The 22,356-nt window shown below is 43.7% G+C and overlaps 1 protein-coding gene across 1 annotated transcript in view; it reads left to right on the forward strand.

The window, feature by feature from the left end:
* Positions 1-22,356, forward strand: part of DEF6 (DEF6 guanine nucleotide exchange factor) — a 328,222-nt gene continuing 305,866 nt past the window's right edge. The window contains exon 1 of the mRNA XM_075850631.1: positions 1-129. Coding sequence (XP_075706746.1) covers positions 34-129 — 96 coding nt within the window. The 5' untranslated portion in view covers positions 1-33. The remainder of the gene's footprint in view (positions 130-22,356) is intronic.

Here is a 22,356-nt window from a genome sequence, read left to right on the forward strand (position 1 = left end):
GTGGAAGGGTGTGGTATAGCGTTAGGGCACAGCATGTCGCTGAGGACTGAGCTCCTAAAGTCTGTGTGGTATGCCTTTACATCTTTGGACACAGAGAAGAGCGGCAAAGTCTCCAAATCCCAGCTCAAGGTGAGTGAATGCATTCCTTTCTTACCTCAGGCTCTGCAATCGAATGTGAATCAATGGAAACTTGCAGTGTCTTAGGGAGTTTTAAAGGCAATCTTTCTTAAAATGTACCTCCAGTTTTGAAAAACTTCGGACATGCCATGTCATAAGTTTCTAGCAGTGGGAGTCTATAATCTAGGACCCCCACCAATCGCAAGAACTGACTCTTATGAATGACTTTTGGCTTGATAATCTAACAGCTCTGAAGCTCTCTGAGTTTATGTTGATGGGATACCAATGGGAAGATAATGGGATTGTAATTCACTGGTGCCCTTTTATTCAAGGGATCGGTGGCGGTCCCAACTCATGCACCTCAATAATGAAATCATGTCTCTATGATGTTCCAGAACTATTCCAAAACTGGAGGTACACTTTAAGGTATAATCCTCACAGAAGGTAATTCTAATGAACTGTAGCTGTTAGGGTAAGGACACATTGAGCGGCCCTGACACGGTCGCAACGCAGCCAACAACCGCGCTGGCACTATGTAGGCGTGGCTGTCAAATACCTTTTTAATTGGTATTCCGGTTACATGCTCATGCGCACTGCCGCTCCATTCATTCTCTATGGGAGCGCTGGAGATAGCCGAATGCAGTGTTCGGCTTTTTCCGGTGCTGCCATAGAGAATGAATAGGGGGTAAGTTGTTGTAACTTGCAAAATCATGCGGCTGTAAAGGGTGTATTAATTCATAGTCGCACAATTTTGCAGATAAAGGGACGGTTTACCGGCATTAACGTGCGGCCACTAACAGGCTATTTGACAGCCGCACCGAACATGGTGCCAGTGCGGTTGTTGGCCGCATAGCGACCGTGTCAGGGCCGCTCCATGTGGCCTTACCCTTATAAACCTGTCAGATTTTAAAAAAAAGTGTCTTTGCTTATAGCTATCACATTTCATTTTTAAAGTGCAAGCTAAACTTAGTTGTCTATTAAAAGTTTTAAAGATACCTATGCTTTAAGACCGTTTTGATAATAATGTTGAAGTTGATTGAAACTTTGTGAGATCTAACTGTGATGTATGACATCTTACTTTAAATTGCACTTCATGTACATTTTCACTGCCGTCTACTAGTAGAAATTGAAAATCACATTTAGAATGCACATGCAGGTTCGGACTGTTCTACCAAACATATCAAACTGACTTACCAAAGTTCAATAATGAGCCCCAAATGTCCAGGAGAAGACAACCCCATTTAGAGCTGACTTTGGAGACAATGATTTGCCACTATAGTCTGTGATGTAGGGTCTGTGGCCCTGTGTGTGCTGTGATAACAAGGAAATGTGCAATGTAATTAAAAATGCACATGTCCTGTATAGATGGAGGGTACCCCAGTACGATATATCATACAGCACAGGTCATCGATGTGTTCTAGCCTTATTGTCCAGCTCAATTATTTAATAAGACTTTAAAGCCTAACTTAACTCAAAACCTGAACATTCAGGTGTAACTGTAGTTATTCCTAGTATCCCAGTCCTTATGTCAGGAGGTAGCTCTTTAGTGTGAGGATCCCTCCAAAAACCCCTATATATCTCAGTTTTCTGCACCCCAGTGAGCCTGACAAGGGTGGGAGCAAGATATTTGGGTTAACTACAGTCTCTCATTAAAGGGGTTCTCTGTATTTTTTTATTTTATTTAGTCCTCTTATTTATGAAGAAAAGGAGGGATTTTAATTTAAAAAAAACTCCCTGCCTACACCCGCGCAGGACTGAGCGATGTTTCATGTAAACATTGCAGCAGCAATCAGGTCTGTACATGGTCAGCCCCTCTCTCGCTCTTTATGCAACCTATAGGACACCCATACATTGCACAAAGAGTGCACACCCACGACGGTCACATCTTGACAGCTTTAGCGCGGGGCGACGACGACTCGCTATGCAATGTATTGGTGTCCCGTACAATACAAAGAGAGTGAGAGAAGGGCTGACCATGTATAGACTTGAGAGCCACTGCAGCTCTTACATGCAGCAATGCTCAGGTCAGTGGGCGCAGCAGGGAGGTAGGGACATTTTTATTTTTTTTAAATAGTATTTGATAAGTCATCTTATTATTCATGAAAAAGAGGGATAAACTGTCTGGTTGGTAGCAGGATTAGACTTTTTGTGCAAGTGCAGCTCGTAACTAGTACAGAAAAAAAAATGGTGTTTCACAAGAAAGAAAACATTGTAAGCACATATAACAAGAGTAGAAATGTTTGTAGAAATATGGGAAGGAAGTGTAGCTGTTCTTGCATACAGGGCAAAAACAATAGTTTTTGGAGCAACTTTTTTTTGTTTTGTTTCTTTTCTCCTAGAAGCTACACATAGCAACAAAGCGGAGTTATGGTGCATTCAAAGTGGAATACTGTGTATTTTATTCTTTATCCAGTCCTGAGAAAAAACAAAAGAAAAAGTCTTTAGTTCATGTAAAATCTAAACGTTTTTATACCAGAATGAGCTTTTTATACCAGAATAGGTTTTGCCCTCAATTGTCAAAATTGTCATCCACAACACATGCATTCACCTTTTTCTTCTTATATTAAATTATACATGCAAAGATCTATAAACATGTGGTATAGTTCTATATAGTTGAATAATCAATTAGCGTCGAGTATAAACAACAATTATAAAATAGATTTTTGAAGAGGTTCCCGGTAGGATTTAATTGACTTAAAGAGGCTCTGTCACCACATTATAAGTGCCCTATCTCCTACATAATTTGATCGGCGCTGTAATGTAGATTACAGCAGTGTTTTTTTATTTTGAAAAACAATTATTTTTGAGCAAGTTATGAGCAATTTTAGATTTATGCGAATTCGCTTCTTAATAGACAACTGGGCGTTTTTTACCTTTTGACCAATTGGGCGTTGTAAAGAGAAGTGTATGACGCTGACCATACACCCACATTAACTTTACTGAAGTGTCCTGAGAGTGAATAGACATTGCCTCCAGCCAGGACGCAAAGTCTATTCACACTCCCAACACTTTGGTAAACTTTGTGCTGTCATTCGTAGGAACTTTACCGAAGCGTCGGGAGAGTGAATAGACATCGCATCCTGGCTGGAGGCAATGTCTATTCACTCTCAAGACACTTCAGTAAAGTTAATGTGGGTGTATGTGACAGCATAGCATGATCTCGCGAAATCACGCTGTGCAATGAATACAAATGAACATAAATGGAGAGAAGTGCATGATGCTGATTGGTCAGCGTCATTCACTTCTCTTTACAACACCCACTTGGTCAAAAGTTAAAAAACACCCAGTTGTTTATTAAGAAACTAATTAGAATAAATCTAAAATTGCTCATAACTTGCTCAAAAATTATCTGTTGTTATCTACATTACAGCGCCGAATATGTAGGAGATAGGGCACCTATAATCTGGTGACAGAGCCTCTTTAATAATGATGGTAAATCATTACCACAGGTACATTACTACACCTATGTAATGATGTAGTGTACCATACTATACTATACATACTGTGAATATTTTCTTTGTTTTGCATTGAGTTTTGAGGGTGGCAACTGTCTTTATTTAGTCTAGCACTCCTCCCATCTGTACATGGCTGCTTTTAAATTGTGCAGAGTATAGCAGGTTTTGTAAGCCCAGAGGATTCCACAGATAAGTGCATTCAATTTCGACCCATGTTGTAGTGTTTGAATTACAAATATAACACCCGGATCTCCCGTGGTTTCACTGAACCGAACTTAAATCACCATAGGGGTTTATAGTGATTTAAGATCTGTTTAACAGGACTACATCGAGTCCAAATGTTGCTGGCATGATACAGACCCTAAAACACAGCTGTATTACGGCCATCTGAATTAGGCGTAGGCCCAAGAGAGAAAAGTAAAGCTCCTGTTGTATAGGTATTATGTTAGTGTAAGGACCTGAATGAGGTGTTTCCTTGATGTGGTAGATGGGCTCACAAATGGTAGTAATGCAACGTTACTGAATATAAAAAGTGAAAATCTTTGTAGGGTCATAAGCTTTGCCCCATGAACAACTGGCGGGGAGAGCTCTTGATATATGTTCCTCTTTATTTGAACTTGGAATGCTTTTATTTCAGTGTAAATTCCAATCCAGTTTCAATATGAGCAATAGTTTGCAAAATTTTGAAAAAACTTTTTTTATGGCTCAGCTATATTCATTCTGTGACTCTATGCCCCCCTCTCCACCGCAAACACAAACTGCACGATACAATATATTACAAACAGTGAGTCGCGACCCCCTGGGGGGTTGTGTGAAGACCTCTGGGGGGTCGTGAGCCAGTCACTGAGGTCCTGGTTCTAACTGTATTTGCGTCCTCAGGACGCAGATACTGTTGAATTTAATGCTGGAGCAAGGAGCTGACGGCTCCTTCCTCCAGCATTCACTGTGCATTGAGCCATTAGCAGCTCGGCGCAGACCGGCGCGATTTAGTGATGTCCAAACATCTGCCCATTGATTTCAATGGGAAAAACGGCATTCTGTTCTGACGGACCATTTTTTTACGCGGTCGTTTTGAAAAACGGGCGTGTAAAAAGAGGCTGTGAAAAAGAAGTGCAGGTCACTTCTTGGGACATTTTTGGAGCCGTTTTTCATTGATTGTATAGAAAACGCAGCGAAAATTGCTTAAAAAACGTCTGAAAATCAGGAGCTGTTTTCCCTTAAAAACAGCTCCGTATCTTAAGTACAGAGATTTTTTTAAAGGTAAAACAGCCAACTGTGTACCATTGTAGCGTACCATCCAACCAGTGGCGTAACTACCGCTGTAGCAGCTGTAGCAGCTGCTATGGGGCCCGCTAGCAGCCGTAGCAGCTGCTACAGCGGTAGCTACGCTACTATGGGGCCGCGCCGCCGAGCATCAAACATTTATGGGCCAGGTGGCATGGACCCCCGCATGCCCGGTGGCGTCGCTAGCACCGTAGGGGGCCCCGGTGCTAGCAACAGCCATCCCCTCTTGCAGTACAGATGTAGCCATCTTTACCTTGACTTTTAACGCATTAAATAAACAATGGCTAGCTCCCTTATGTTCACTTTTTCCAATGACTTTTCAATGGCTTTTGTTCTGTGATATTACGCTGCAGAAAGTTATCAGAATCAAGTTAAAAATGGCTACATCTGTAATTGTACCTGCGTCTATAGCACGCAGGTACAAATACATGCATTAGCGCTGAATGGCCGGGCACGTTCCGTCCCCGACCATTCAGCGCCTTACAATGACGCTTATTGGCACTATGTACAGGGGGAGCGGTATGGCGTTATATACAGGGGAGCTTTATGATGATATCTACAGGGGGGCTGTATGGCACTACCTACAAGTGGGAGGTGGGGGCGCTATCTACAAGTAGGGTGTGACACTGTCTACAGACAGGGCTGTATAGCACTGTCTACAGAGGGGCTGTATGGCACAATCTACAGGGGGCACTATCTATAAGAGGGCTGCGTGTGGCACCTGTGGGGGCCCAGTCAAGAGTTTGCTATGGGACCAAGTCTTTCCTAGTTACACCCCTGCATCCAACTGATCAAAACCCAAATATAAAGTAATAATATCTGCTGAATAGAGGAAGGATTGATAAATTACTCTCCCCACACTAAGGAGATACATAACTCCCCACCTACAGTGAAGGAAATAAGTATTTGATCCCTTGCTGATTTTGTAAGTTTGCCCACTGTCAAAGACATGAACAGTCTAGAATTTTTAGGCTAGGTTAATTTTACCAGTGAGAGATAGATTATATATTAAAAAAAAAAAAAAAAAAAAAAAAAGAAAATCACATAGTCAAAATTATATATATTTTTTTGTATTGTGCACAGAGAAATAAGTATTTGGTCCCCTACCAACCATTAAGAGTTCAGCCTCCTCCAGACCAGTTACACGCTCCAAATCAACTTGGTGCCTGCATTAAAGACAGCTGTCTTACATGGTCACCTGTATAAAAGACTCCTGTCCACAGACTCAATAAATCAGTCTGACTCTAACCTCTACAACATGGGCAAGACCAAAGAGCTTTCTAAGGATGTCAGGGACAAGATCATAGACATGCACAAGGCTGGAATGGGCTACAAAACCATAAGTAAGACGCTGGGCGAGAAGGAGACAACTGTTGGTGCAATAGTAAGAAAATGGAAGACATACAAAATAACTGTCAATCGACATCGATCTGGGTCTCCATGCAAAATCTCACCTCGTGGGGTATCCTTGATCCTGAGGAAGGTGAGAGCTCAGCCGAAAACTACACGGGGGGGAACTTGTTAATGATCTCAAGGCAGCTGGGACCACAGTCACCAAGAAAACCATTGGTAACACATTACGCCGTAATGGATTAAAATCCTGCAGTGCCCGCAAGGTCCCCCTGCTCAAGAAGGCACATGTACAGGCCCGTCTGAAGTTTGCAAATGAACATCTGGATGATTCTGAGAGTGATTGGGAAAAGGTGCTGTGGTCAGATGAGACTAAAATTGAGCTTTTTGGCATTAACTCAGCTCGCCGTGTTTGGAGGAAGAGAAATGCTGCCTATGACCCAAAGAACACCGTCCCCACTGTCAAGCATGGAGGTGGAAACATTATGTTTTGGGGGTGTTTCTCTGCTAAGGGCACAGGACTACTTCACCGCATCAATGGGAGAATGGATGGAGCCATGTACTGTCAAATCCTGAGTGACAACCTCCTTCCCTCCACCAGGACATTAAAAATGGCTCGTGGCTGGGTCTTCCAGCACGACAATGACCCGAAACATACAGCCAAGGCAACAAATGAGTGGCTCAAAAAGAAGCACATTAAGGTCATGGAGTGGCCTAGCCAGTCTCCAGGCCTTAATCCCATCGAAAACTTATGGAGGGAGCTGAAGATCCAAGTTGCAAAGCGACAGCCTCGAAATCTTAATGATTTACAGATGATCTGCAAAGAGGAGTGGGACAAAATTCCATATAACATGTGTGCAAACCTCATCATCAACTACAAAAAACGTCTGACTGCTGTGCTTGCCAACAAGGGTTTTGCCACCAAGTATTAAGTCTTGTTTGCCAAAGGGATCAAATACTTATTTCTCTGTGCACAATGAAAAAAATATATATAATTTTGACTATGTGATTTTCTTTTTTTTTTTTATATATAATCTATCTCTCACTGGTAAAATTAACCTAGCCTAAAAATTCTAGACTGTTCATGTCTTTGACAGTGGGCAAACTTACAAAATCAGCAAGGGATCAAATACTTATTTCCTTCACTGTATATAATCTTCCTCTGCCCATCTCTTAGAGAGCCCGGGTTTCTATACTGTAGATCTGCATCTGTTTCTTTGTATGCTGTAAAAAGAATGTAATAAAAACATCATAAAGTGGACTCATTGTAAGAATGGGAAAGAGAGAGAATCAATATATTTTCTTTGTGTACATTACTATATGGACATGAATAGGAAAATAGAAATTAATGTGAAATGTGGCTTATTTTTTAAAGCAATTTGTAGGAGGTACAGTTGTGCACAGATATACACAGTTTGAAGTTTAATATTACCCCGTTAGTGACCTCCAATACGCCTTTTCATGGCGGCCACTAATGGGCTTTATTCTGATGCATACGCCTTTTCACGACGCTGCATCAGAATAAATAAACAGAGCAGGGAGCTGAGGGCTGGGGACATCCCTGCTCGAACGGGTGAGATGGATATCAGCATCGATCTCACCCATTTAACCCCTCAGATGCAGCGCTCAATAGCGAGTGCCGCATCTGGGTTGTTTTGGAGAGAGGGAGGAAGCTCCCTCTCAACCCACCGGCACCCGACGATAAGATCGCCGAGTGTTTGTGTCTTCTATAGCAGCCGGGGGCCTAATAAAGGCCCCAACGTCTGCCTGTAGTAAATGCATGATAGGCCATGCCAGAGGCATGGCCTAGCAGATGCCTGTCCATTTTAAAAGTACAGGCAGTAATACAATGCAATACAAAAGCATTGCAGTGTATTATAAAAGTGATCGGATGATCGCATATTAAAGTCCCCTAGTGGGACTAGTAAAAAAGTAAAAAAAAAGTTTTATAAAGATAATAAAAAAAAAGTGAAAACATTATGAAAAAAACACTTTTTCCCCTTACAAAATGCTTTATTATTAAAGAAAAACAAAATAAAGTAAAGAAATTACACATATTTGGTATTGCCACATCCATAACGACCCCAACTATAAAGCTATTACATTAATTTAACCCGCACAGTGAACGCCATAAAAAATGTAAAAAAAAAAACAATGGAAAAATTACTGTTTTCTGTGAATCCTGCCTTAAAATAAATGTGATCAAAAGTGATCAAAAGTTGCATCTACTCCAAATGGTACCAATGAAAACTACAAGTCATCCCGCAAAAAAAAAAACTCATACAGCTGCATTGGCGGAACAATAAAAAAAGTTATGGCTCTTCAAATGGAGACACAAAAACAAATAATTTTGAAAAAAAAGTGTTTTTACTGTGTAAAAGTAGTAAAACATACAAAATCTATACAATTCGTATATAGAGTATCGTAGCAATCATAACAACCCTGCTGAATAAAGTTATTGTGTTATTTATACCACACGGTAAACGGTTTAGATTTAGGACGCAAAAAAGAGTGGCAAAATTTCTGGGGTTTTTCTATTCCTCCCCAAAAAAAAGTTAATAAAAGTTAATCAATAAATTATATGTACCCCAAAATGGTGCTATTAGAAAATACAACTTGTCCCGCAAAAAAACAAGACCTTATACAGCTATCTCGACACAAAAATAAAAAAGTTATAGCTCTTGGAAAGCGACGATGGAAAAACGTAAAAAATAGCTTGGTCATTAAAGGGTTAAATAAAATTCTGCAAATGTCAATGGATTTGAAATTACTTTGGACATCTTAAAATTTACTCTCATTCCTGTAAATATGTATAATTTATCTGAAAATTTTGTGTGAATAATTGTGAGCTTTCCAGTATTTCTACAGGGGTTGTCACAAAAATGATTTTTATGACATCATAAAAGTATTTTTTGATGGGGGTCTAGCAGTTAGTACCTTAGCAGACAATTAGCATTGTCCCAGCATCTGTACATGTCATATTTTCGACTTTCATGTGTGTCCCATAAATTACTGCATTGTTAAATGTTTTAGTGTATGTTAAAAAAACAACCAATAATATATGTATTGTATTATACAGTAACTTTTTGAGAAAAAAAAATGGGGGAATGACTGTAGAGACCAATAGGGTAGAAACCTACAAACAAATCTCACTGATCTTTTTCAATAATAATCATAGGACTACACAATGTATATTTGTCCTCAAATTATATTATTATTTTTTTTAATAAAATAGGAAAAAGAGATTTGTGTAAAGGATCCGCCAGACACAGCTTCTGTGTCGACGCCTGTGGTTAATCAGTCTGCATCTGCTCCTAGGTCTGATAGAGTGACACGATCTGCTGGTAGGCTGAGGAGTGGGAGAACCTATCACAGTCTGGCCAGATGGAGCTAGCTCCCGTCCTCGGTCTATTTATACCTTCATTTCCTGCTCTTCCTTTGCCTGTGATTCTGTCTTGTTTCCTGGCTCTGCTGTTCCATCTAGTACTATTGACCTCTGCTTCAAATTGACCCTGGCTTTACTGACTACGCTCCTGGTCTGCGTTTGGTACCTCGTACACTCCTGGTTTGACTCAGCTCGTTCACTACTCTTGTTGCTCAAGGTGTGCCGTGGGCAACTGCCCCATTTCCCTTAGCTTCTGTGTACCCTTGTCTGTTTGTCTGTCGTGCACATACTGAGTGTAGGGACCGTCGCCTAGTTGTACGCCGTCGCCTAGGACGGGTCGTGCAAATAGGCAGGGACTGAGTGGCGGGTAGATTAGGGCTCACCTGTCTGTCTCCCTACCCCGTCATTACATAGAGACACGTGACTTCCAAGCCTTCCTCCGGACTTTTCGTATGGTGTTTGAGGAGCCTGGTCGGGTCTCATCATCCAGCGGCTTTTTTGATTAACCTACGCCAAGGAGACACCTCCGTGAGTGAGTACGCCATCCACTTCCGCACCCTTGTGGGAGAGCTGTTACGGAACAATGAGGCCCTGGTGGCTGCATTCTGGCATGGACTGGCTCCTAAAATTAAGGACAAACTTGCCGCTCGGGATCTGCCGTTTACCCTGGATGACCTCATCTTTCTGTCTGCCCGGATTGATGTACGGATTCGAGAACGCCTCCAAGAGGTTTGACAGGAGGGAGTCCTTCCCAGTCTGGCTCCTACTACTATGGAGCCCCTTGAGACCCTGGCTCAGCAAATGCAAGGTCCAAGCCCTGGCTCAGAGGTGCGACCAGCGTTATGCTAACCAGCTAGTGCCCTCCACCTAACCTCTTGAACCCCATCTCAAGTTGCCTGACCGGTTCTCAGGGGACCAGTAGAGTTTTTTTCTCCTTTCGGGAGAGTTGTAGACTCTATTTCCGTCTAAGGCCCCACTCCTCAGGTTCTGAGAGCCAGCGAGTGGGTATAATTGTCTCCCGGCTCCAGGACGGCCCCCAAGAATGGGCCTTCTCCTTGGCTCCTGACGCCCCTGAACTTTCCTCTGTTGACCTTTTTTTTTCCGTTCTCGGGCTCATCTATGACGAGACTGACAAGACTGCCTTTGCCGAGAGTCAGCTAATGACCTTACGTCAGGGTAGAGACCCATTGAAGAGTACTGTTCTGACTTTAGGAAGTGGTGTGTAGCTTCTCGCTGGAATGACCCTGCCTTGAGGTGCCAGTTTAGATTGGGTCTGTTGAACGCCCTGAAAGACCTGTTAGTTAGCTATCCCTCTTCTGACTCTCTAGATCAGGTTATGGCTTTAGCGGTACATCTTGAACGACGTCTCAGGGAACAACGACTTGAACATTTTTGTACCTTCTCCTCTGGCTCCCCCATGATGGCTCCCGAGGTTCCGTTGCTTCGTTCTTCCACGGAAAACTCGGATGAACCAATGCAACTTGGGGCCTCCATGTCTCCCCAACAACGTAGAGAGCTCTGCAGGAAGAATGGTCTCTGCTTCTAGTGTGGGGATGACAAGCATCAAGTGAACAACTATCCTAGGCGTAAGAATAAGCAGCCGGAAAACTTCCGCGCCTAAGTGACCATCGGGGAGGTCGCTTGGGCGCACAGGTATTTCCCGTAAATATGAAACCTAATAAGATCTTGCTTCCCTTTCAGGTCTCTTTTGAGGGTAGGTCTGCCACCGGCAGTGCCTTCGTGGATTCAGGGTCTTCTGCTAATATTATGTCTGTGGAATTTGCTATGTCTCTAGCTATGCCATTGATTGATTTGCCTAAACCTGTCCCGGTAGTGGGTATCGACTCCACTCCACTTGCTAATGGTTATTTTATGCAGCATACCCCTGTTTTTGAACTCATTGTTGGCTCCATTCATTTGGAGCAGAGTTCTGTACTGGTGATGCAGGGATTATCGTCCGATTTGGTTTTAGGCCTTCCCTGGTTGCAGATGCATAATCCCATGTTTAACTGGAGTACTGGGGATCTTACTAAATGGGGTAATGAATGCATGACGTCCTGTTTTTCTGTTAATTTTATTTCTCTCCCTGAGGAGGTGAACACTCTACCTGAGTTTATTCAGGACTTTGCTGATGTTTTTTCTAAAAAGGCCTCCGTAGTGTTACCTCCTTATAGAGAATACGATTGCACAATCGATTTGATACCAGGAGCTAAGCTCCCTAAGGGTAGGATATTTAATCTCTCTTGTTCCGAATATGAGGCCATGAGAAAATATATCCAGGAAAGCCTGGCCAAGGGTTACCACCGCCCTCATGTCGGTTTGACCGCTAGCAGCCGCTATGGCTGCTACAGCGGTAGCGATGGCCACTAAGTGAAGAAGCGCCCGGGAGCGACTGAAGTTGGTGTGTGTATCCCCGCTGGTAGTTGCAACGGCGCGGGGATACACACACCTGCTGGCGCCCCTCTTGCCGTGTGGCGGCTGGCGCCCTGTGCGACCGCACTGGTCGAACATAGCTAAGGCCGGCCATGGATCTGAGGATAACAGGTCTTATTTAGCAGACCATTTCAGGAATCTTTTCACTAAGAGCTCTTGTGACAAGGATCTTACCCAAAATGCAGCCTGGACCAAATTTTGGACCTTCCAATGTCGATAGACTCAGCCCTTTCCCGAATCCTTCCTGCTGAAAGTGTAGGATGTTGTTAAGCCGCGGGTTGCAACCATCCACTCCTTAAACAGAATATAAAGCTGAAACAGTCAATTCGCACCTTGTAAGTCTTCTTGGTAGTTCCAGACCTGGACTTTAGGCAGGTCTTCATGAATTGATCGGCGAGCCCTTTAGCTTCTAAAGGGGCTAGTTAACCTTCAGGCTGTCAGGTCTTCATGTCTTCAGGTCCTGGCAGAGTTGAGTGCCCTGTGACACCAAGTTCTGCACTGGGGATGTCTCCAGTAACACCCTCGACTCATCTGAATGAGGTGGGAATACTATGACCTCGGTGGCCTGGTATGGAACGGTATGATGTATTTTACCGTGGCCTGGTCTTGCCTTATTTTCATCAATACCCTGGGTATCAAGGAAACCGGAGGTAAAACGTAGGTCAGCCTGAACCTCCTAGGGTTGGACAGGGAGTCCACTTCCATGCGATTGTCACCCTGACAAAGGGAGAGAATATTTCCACCTTGGCGCTGAACCTGTTGGCCATGAGATCGATCTCTGGCACTGCCTATATTCTGGTTATCTGCTTGAAGATCTCTAGATTCCGAGACATTGCTCCTGGACTGTTAGACTTTGACTCAGTCGGAGCCTTGCATATATACAGCAGAGGATGGGAAGATACAACTCTGTCCATATCAAGATCTTTCCCACCTTCCTGAGAAGAGGTTCTGATCGGGTACCACCCTGCCTCTTTGAGTTCCTTTAGGATCAAGGACATATAGCTCTAGAGTGGACTCTTTGAGGCCCAGACTGTCTACCACTCTAGGAGTATTCCCAACCTTTGAGATTCATCTGTAATCAACAAGATCCAATTCTCTGGACCAGGCACCTCACGTCCCTAAGATGTTTCCACATCTGATGGATTCATGAGTTTGGTATGACAGGGTGCGCCTATTGTTCAACCACTTTGGGTTGTATTACCTTTTGTTTCTGGATCTCTCTCTGGAGGGGTTTCCAGTGTCCAAAGGCCTAAAGAACTGCCTCTGAGCTGCTGACATGAACATAAGCACCTCTGCTGCCAATATTCTTTCCTGCCAAGCAGGCGTAAGGGAGAATATCTCCTGGTAATTTATGACAAATCCTAAGAACGTCCTTGTTCTTGCTGGACCAATGTCTGACTTTCCCAATCTATTAACTAACAGCATTGGAAATAAAATGAAAGGGAGGAAACCTCCAGCTCACCGGTTGCTGCGTCTCCGGACACTTCGCTCGGATCCAACGCCTCATCCTCAGTGGAAATACCAATCATACCTGTAACCAATAATTATAGGACGCTCATGTTCCAAGAACAAAGGACAATGCTCTATTTAGAAGATTTAGCTGAAGAACATCCAAAAAACTCCACTAATAATCAAACATCCAGTTTTGTAACTAAAAATCCAAGCTATTACCCTCTACAGTCCCGTACCGAGTCTATGGACAAATTTCAACAGGTTATGGAAAGGGAGCTACACAGGATCAAGGATCAGATGGGAAAGTGCAAACCTACTCACAATCTCACCTTAATAGAAAAACAAGCAATCAAATCCTTACGTGAAAATGAGGATCTCGTAATACGGATGGCGGACAAGGGAGGCTCCATTACAGTTATGGACAAAGAGATGTACATTGACCAAATCAATAAATTGTTGGATGACACGAATACACAAATACCCAGGGCTGCCATCAGGGGGGTATTAGGGGTACTGGTGTGAGGGGCCCGGCCAAACCTAATTGAAAGGGGGGCCCGGCAACTGCCACGACTTGCCTTTGGTAGGAAAAAACGGGCCCCTGCAATGGGGCCCATTTTTTTCACCAAAAGAATGTCGTGAGCTGCGGGCCCCCCCCTCTCGTCATGGGGGGCCGTCAAACCATCCGCCCGCGCGCGCGACCGATCGCGCGCACAAGGTTACTCCCGCGCGTGCGCACTCGCGAGCGTCCGCGAGCGCACACCCATGAACGCCCGCACTCGAGACCGCCCGCGCGCGCACCCGCTATCACCCGCAAACGAAACGCGCGCAGCCGCGGACACACATGGACACAACTTACCTGGAGCCTGGCTGAGGTGAAGGACTGGACGTCTGGACCGAAGACCTCGCCTGGAGGACATCGCCTGAAGAGGACTGGAGTGGGAGCAGCTCTTCTGACACAGTGGGTAAAGTATCTCAAAGTGCTGTTTATGTATGGCCCTGATCACACTGTATTTTGCAGGCAAAAAAAAATCTGCCTCAAAATTCCTTAAAGAATTTTGAGGCAGATTTTGACCTGCCCACACTATCTTGCCGCGTTTTTTTGCTGCGTTTTTTGCCCACGGCGATTGAAGACAGCAGACAAAAAACGCAGCGAAAAATGCATTTTCTGCCTCCCATTGATTTCGATGGGAGGTCAGAGGCGGAACCGCGGCAAGAAAGGACGTGCTGCTTTTCCTTTTTTCCGCGACTGGCTCCCATTGATTTCAGATTAAATCAATGGGAGGCGGTTTTGGAAGTTGTTTGGTGCTGATTCTGACGCAGTGTCCGAGTCAATATCAAGCCCCAAAAACTCTGTGAACTGGGCCTTATTGTTAGGGCTTATTCAGACGAAAGTGTAATACGTCCGTGCAACGCGCGGGATTTTTACGCGCCTCGCACGGACCTATGTTAGTCTATGGGGCCGTGCAGACTGTCAGTGATTTTCACGCAGCGTGTGTCCGCTGCGTAAAACTCACGACATGTCCTATATTTGTGCATTGTTCGCGCATCACGCACCCATTGAAGTCAATGGGTGCGTGAAAATCACGCCCAGCACTTCCGCAGCAGTATAAACTATGACTAAAAACAGAAAAGCACCACGTGCTACAAACATACAAACAGAGTGTCATAATGATGGCGGCTGCGCGAAAATCACGCAGCCACGCATCATACGCTGCTGACACATGGAGCTGTTATGGACCTTTTGCATGCGCAAAATGCCACGTTTTTTGTGAACGCAAAAAGCACACGCTTGTGTAGTTCCGGCCTTAGGGTAGGAACACACTAGGCATGAACACTGCGGATTTTATGCAACACATTATATTGCGGAAAATCCGCAGCGTATTACAGTCGCAGCAGAGTGGATGAGATTTGAACAAATCTCATCCACACGCTGCAAAAAAAAATTTGACCTGCAGTGTGGCTTTTTAAGCCGCAGCATGTCTATTTATTCTGTGGAATCGCTGCTCCTCTGTTGCGGAAATGCTGCGGTTCTGCCGCAAAAATCACAAAATGAGAAAAAAAAAAAGGTGCTTTTATAAATTGATAAAAACGTTTAGACTTGCCCCGGCCGTACTCCTGGTGACGCAATCCTCTATTCTTAGCGCAGCCCGGCCTCCTGTCATGACGTTTCATCCCATGTGACTGCTGCAGCAGTCACATGGTCTACAGCGTCATCCCAGGAGGCGGGGCTATGTTCAGAAGATAGAGATGCGTCACCTAAAATACGGCCGGGGCAAGTCTAAACTTTTTTTTCCCTGCAGGATTCCCGCAGCGGACAAGCCTCACGAAACCTGCGCCACTATTTGGTGCGGTTTTGCGGGCAGAATTCCCTGCGGCTACCGGGGCGGATAAGCTGTGTAGTTTTACTCAGCATATCCGCCTAGTGTGTTCCTACCCTTATGATGTCGCTCCTGGAGCTGCTGCCTGTCTCTAAATAGGCAATTGGTCCAGTAGAATTTTGAATTTTTTTTTTTGTGAACCATCTTAAAAAAATACAAAACTTTTGTGTTAGGGCCTGTTCACATCACCGTTCGCTTCCGTTCCGGGGTTCCGTCTGAGGTTTCCGTCGGGTGAACCCCGCAACGGAAAGTGAAAGTGACAGCACAGTTTCCGTCACCATTAGCGCAGTCGACTACGCTATTGATTCCGTCCGAAAACCAGCCGGAATGGTGACGAACGGAAACCATTAGCGATGTTTCCGTCACCATTGAGATCAATGGTGACTGAAACGGAAGCTGTGCTGCCACTTTCACTTTCCGGAAGCGAACGGTGATGTGAACAGGCCCTAACACGAAAGTTTTGCATTTTTTTAAGCTGGTTCACAAATAGTGGCGCAGGTTTCGTGAGGCTTGTCCGCTGCGGGAATCCTGCAGGGAAAAAAAGGTTTAGACTTGCCCCGGCCGTATTTTAGGTGAAGCATCTCTCTCTTCTGAACGTAGCCCCGCCTCCTGGGATGATGCTGTAGACCATGTGACCGCTGCAGCAGTCACATGGGATGAAACGTCATGACAGGAGGCTGGGCTGCGCTAAGAATAGAGGATCGCGTCGCCTAAACTACGTCCAGGGTAAGTATAAACTTTTTTATAAATTTAAAAAAGTACCTTTTTTTTTTCTCATTTGTGATTTTTGCGGCAGAACCGCAGCATTTCCGCAACAGAGGAGCAGCGATTCCACAGAATAAATTGACATGCTGCGGCTTAAAAAGCCACACTGCAGGTCAAATTTTTTTTGCAGCGTGTGGATGAGATTTGTTCAAATCTCATCCACTCGGCTGCGACTGTAATACGCTGCGGATTTTCCACAATAAAATGTGCTGCATAAAATCCGCAGTGTTCATGCCTAGTATGTTCCTACCCTAAGGCCGGATTTACAGAAGCGTGTGCTTTTTGCGCGCGCAAAAAACGTGGCATTTTGCGAATGCAAAAGGTCCATAACAGCTCCGTGTGGCAGCAGCGTATGATGCGCGGCTGCGTGAGTTTCGCGCAGCCGGCATCATTATGACACTCTGTTTGTATGTTTGTAGCATGTGGTGCTTTTCTGTTTTCATTCAGAGTTTATACTGCTGCGGAAGTGCTGGGTGTGATTTTGACCCACCCATTGACCTCAATGGGTGCGTGATGCGCCAACCACACACAAATATAGGACATGTCGTGAGTTTTACACAGCGGACACACGCTGCGTGAAAATCACTGACAGTCTGCATGGCCCCATAGAGTAACATAGGTCCGTGCGAGGCGCGTGAAAATCATGCGCGTTGCACGGATGTATTACACGTTCGTCTGAATAAGCCCTAACAATAAGGCCCAGTTCACAGAGTTTTTGGGCCTTGATATTGACTCGGACACTGCGTCAGAATCGGCACCAAACAACTTCCAAAACTGCCTCCCATTGATTTAATCTGAAATCAATGGGAGCCAGTCGCGGAACAAAGGAAAAGCAGCATGTCCTTTCTTGCCGCGGTTCCGCCTCTGACCTCCCATCGAAATCAATGGGAGGCAGAAAATGCATTTTTCGCTGCATTTTTTGTCTGCTGTCCTCAATCGCCGTGGGCAAAAAACGCGGCAAGATAGTGTGGGCAGGTCAAAATCTGCCTCAAAATTCGGTGCGCGGTTCCAGGCGGTCGCGGGTGCGCGGGTGGGCGGTCACGGGTACGTGCGGTCGCTGGTGCGCGCTGGTGGACGCATGCGCGGGCGGTCGCGGGTGCGCGCTTGTGGACGTGCAGGAGTTTGCGGGTGCGCGCGATCGGTCACACGGGCGGTGTTTGACGGCCCCCATGACGAGAGGGGGGGGCCCCGCAGCTCACGACATTCTTTTGGTGAAAGAAACGAGCCCCATTGCAGGGGCCTGTTTTTTTTCTACCAAAGGCAAGTCGCGGCAGTTGCCGGGCCCCTCTTTCAATTAGGTTTGGCCGGGTCCCTCACATCAGTACCCCTAATACCCCCCTGATGGCGGCCCTGGGTAGCATGATATAGTGCTGGACGGAGTACCGTTAACAGGCGGTGCCACGGTAGGGGGGCCCAGAAAATGTAGCTGTATGGGGCCCTGAAATTCCTGATGGCGGCCCTGCGAATACCTATACTAAATTACATCATAACCCGACAAATGAGTTTATTATTGCATTAAAAAATCTATTGGATAGGGGTCTGAATGGGGGCTTGCTTACCAAAAAGCAGTATGACCGAATGGCTGTATTCTTTCCTACAACCACTTGTATCCAGAGTACCCGGTCATTTAAGGGATACAAAATATGTCCTATCGATTTTCCATAACAAAGTCTGGAATTACAATTTTACGTGGCTGAGCTGCGATGTAGTCTCCCTATACACCAGCATTCCCCACCCAGTTGCCATCAAAGCCCTCATTCACCACCTTTCCAAATACAGTATGTATGATCAATCATTACAAGTCTTTTTGGTAGAGGTGACCAACTTTCTAATGATGCACAATTATTTCAACTTTGCAGGTTCCTTCTATCTCCAACAAAGAGGGGTGTCCATGGGAGCCAAGTTTTCCCCATCTTTAGCCAATCTGGTTATGGCCTGGTGGGAGGAGTACTTCCTATTTTCCACCATCAATTTCCATGCAGAATACATACATTGGTATGGCCGATACATCGATGAACTCCTATTCATTTGGGAGGGAGATGTGTCTGCCATACCAGAATTTCTTACTTTTCTAAATGATAACGATTTTAACCTCAGATTTACCCATAGCCACAATGATACGACTATCAATTTCTTGGACATAAAACTTACGTCTCAAATTGGCTCTAATATCTGTTCAGAAATTTATCATAAACCCATTTCGGGTAACACCATCCTGCATGCTGCTAGCTGTCACCCGAGACATACAATCTCCGCAATACCGGTAGGCGAGTTAACACGAGCCAAGAGAAACTGCAGCACAGAGATAGGGTACATCAAAGAAGAATCTAATGTATGTCATAGACTGAGGGCACGAGGATACAAAAAGTGGACACTTGAAAGGGCTAAAACTATAGTCAGCACCAAAAGTAGGGATTCCCTTTTGTCCACCAAAGATAATGTCAGTCACCAAGTCTGACCTAATGGATGCTAATATACCTACACTGGTATTACAATTTAGCAACCAGTTTAACATAATAAAAAATATGGTTCTCAAGTATATTCCTCTCCTCTATGAAGACAAAAAATTAGAAAAGGTTCTGCAAAATGGCTGTAGGGTGGTATCACGGAGAGCACCCACTCTTGGTAACATGCTGTCCCCTTCACTTCTAGCATCCAATAATCCCAAACAAACTTGGTTAACCCATAAAGGCTACTTCAAATGTGGCACACAGCCCTGCAAGGTATGCAATTTCTCTAAGGTCATTAAACAATTTTCAAATTCTACGGGGAGTACGAATTTTCCAATTAAAACTTACACTAACTGCAACAGTAATCATGTGGTCTACATCATTGAATGTACAATTTGCAGCCTAAAATATGTGGGATGTACCACAAGGAAGTTCAAAGTGCGCATCCAGGAACATCTAGGCTACATAAGAAATCCCAATATTGCAAATGTATCTAATGCAGCTCGACACTTTATCTCCTGCCATAATAGGTGCATAAATTCCTTTTATACCTATGCAATAGAGAAAATTAGGGGAACAACTAGAGGGGGAGATCTCAAACACCTTCTCTTAAACAGAGAGGCGTTTTGGATCTATAATTTACAAACACGCTTTCCACTTGGTCTTAATCTCAAGAAAGAACTGATGCTTCACTATTAAATATCACAAATTACATCAGTCTCTCATACAATTTTCATATATTGTTTAGTTGAACACAATCCATGACAATTTATGGTCACTTTAGGGACACATTTACTACCACCCAACAAGCTAGATATATCATCTTACTTCAAGTTATCAATGTTAAACATCTGGAAATATTCAATAAACAATCAGATAGTATCAACCAATATATCCGTCCCTTTACATTTTTTTTACACGCTTTACAAGTACTGTAGACAAATGTTATTCTGTTCCAAAGTAAGAAATAGTTGGAAGTAAGATTACAGTTAACAGAAGGGCTAATTTACAACATATTATTACCAAATTCGATTTTAAAATTCCCCTGCATGTACTAAAATTAAATTGGTAAACACTACCCACGGGGACATATATGTATGTGTATATGTATACACATACATATATACACAAACATTCCACCACTTATCTGATATTGTCCAAAAATTATCGCAAATATTTGTAAAATGAAGGCAAAACGTAATAAAGTTTAACTCACCATGTAGACGTGGCGTTTGCTGATCTGTTTTTTGATAACAGTGGAGGCTCCGTTAGGCTCCCTTTCTTTTTCTCCCCTAGCAGGGTTCTTCTTTTTTGACTTCTCCCACAATATGAAGCGAATAAATAATATGAATTAGAACAAATAACATCCATCAAAAATAAATATGATCTCTAGCAAGCATTTGCTGCATAGATTCGTTTTTTTTACGAGCATCTCTGTATATTTAAACTAATCTCTTATTTTCCAGTGTGAAAGTATAGTTAAAAATATCGATATCTATATATTAAAGTTATATTGCTCATATATAGCGTTTCTTTAAGAAAACTATACTACTGTAATATAGAGATTCTCTGGTCTCATGTAGCTTCTGTCACAATGGAGAGTATTCTTCTTTCCACCTTTTTATTTCACATACTAATGCAAATTTTTTTATCTTGATGTCATGTAGTAACAGGCTTATCATATACTCCCCTAATGTCATCCTGGATGTATATAGATCATATTATTGTATTACAACTTGCATTATTTTCACTTCTATGTTTTTCAGTCTTCTGTTATTATTTTGTGTATACTAAGAGTGTTTTGCTGTTCATATGCCCCTCTGTTTTGCCTATGCCTCGCTGGTTTAACATTATTCAACGGATCATCCAGTAAACACCTAAGGTGTTATATAAATGATGGCTCTATAGATATTCTAAACATCCCAATGCATGTTCCATAAAACAATAATAATACAGAGATGTACACGTACTTTCGACAAATTGACACACCCGGAAACTTCTATAAACTGCACAGTTCTTATAAATCTTACCCATACATAATCTATTCCACGAATACTCCTCCTGTAGGGATACTTACCAATTAGTGTGGTCCAATTACCAACATGCCGTAATTACCAGCGATGCATATTAAAGAGGCTCTGTCACCAGATTTTGCAACCCCTATCTGCTATTGCAGCAGATAGGCGCTGCAATGTAGATTACAGTAACGTTTTTATTTTTTAAAAACGAGCATTTTTGGCCAAGTTATGACCATTTTTGTAGTTATGCAAATGAGGCTTGCAAAAGTCCAAGTGGGTGTGTTTAAAAGTAAAAGTCCAAGTGGGCGTGTATTATGTGCGTACATCGGGGCGTTTTTAATACTTTTACTAGCTGGGCGCTCTGAAGAGAAATATCATCCACTTCTCTTCAGAACGCCCAGCTTCTGGCAGTGCAGATCTGTGACGTCACTCACAGGTCCTGCATCGTGTCGGCCACATCGGCACCAGAGGCTACAGTTGATTCTGCAGCAGCATCAGCGTTTGCAGGTAAGATCGACTTACCTGCAAACGCTGATGCTGCTGCAGAATCAACTGTAGCCTCTGGTGCCGATGTGGCCGACACGATGCAGGACCTGTGAGTGACGTCACAGATCTGCACTGTCAGAAGCTGGGCGTTCTGAAGAGAAGTGGATGATACTTCTCTTCAGAGCGCCCAGCTAGTAAAAGTATTAAAAACGCCCCAATGTACGCACATAATACACGCCCACTTGGACTTTTACTTTTAAACACACCCACTTGGACTTTTGCAAGCCTCATTTGCATAACTACAAAAATGGTCATAACTTGACCAAAAATGCTCGTTTTTTAAAAATAAAAACGTTACTGTAATCTACATTGCAGCGCCTATCTGCTGCAATAGCAGATAGGGGTTGCAAAATCTGGTGACAGAGCCTCTTTAAGCAGGCAAAACACAAGAGGCTCTCACATTCTTTGCCATGATTAAGAGCACTGCACGTGCTCGAAACGTGTAGGCTCGGGCATACAGCCCGTTACTACTCTTCATCTTGAGATTGCATCTCCTGTTCATTTTTTAATCGATTTTTCTAATAAAATTGGGAAAGATACTTCCTTTTTAAAACCCAACACAGCGCTGGATCATCCTTTTCTTTCTTAACAGCATTGGAATTACTGGACAGTAGTTTGAAGGTGGCGCATCAATTGAATCGTCAGGGTATGAAACCGCAGGTATTCCCTGTGTTCCTACAGGCAGCTATTGCGGTCACCACTTTAGAAAACGTGTGAGGAACC

Source organism: Rhinoderma darwinii, chromosome 2 (genome assembly GCF_050947455.1).
Source record: "Rhinoderma darwinii isolate aRhiDar2 chromosome 2, aRhiDar2.hap1, whole genome shotgun sequence".
NCBI classification, from domain to species: Eukaryota; Metazoa; Chordata; class Amphibia; order Anura; family Rhinodermatidae; genus Rhinoderma; species Rhinoderma darwinii.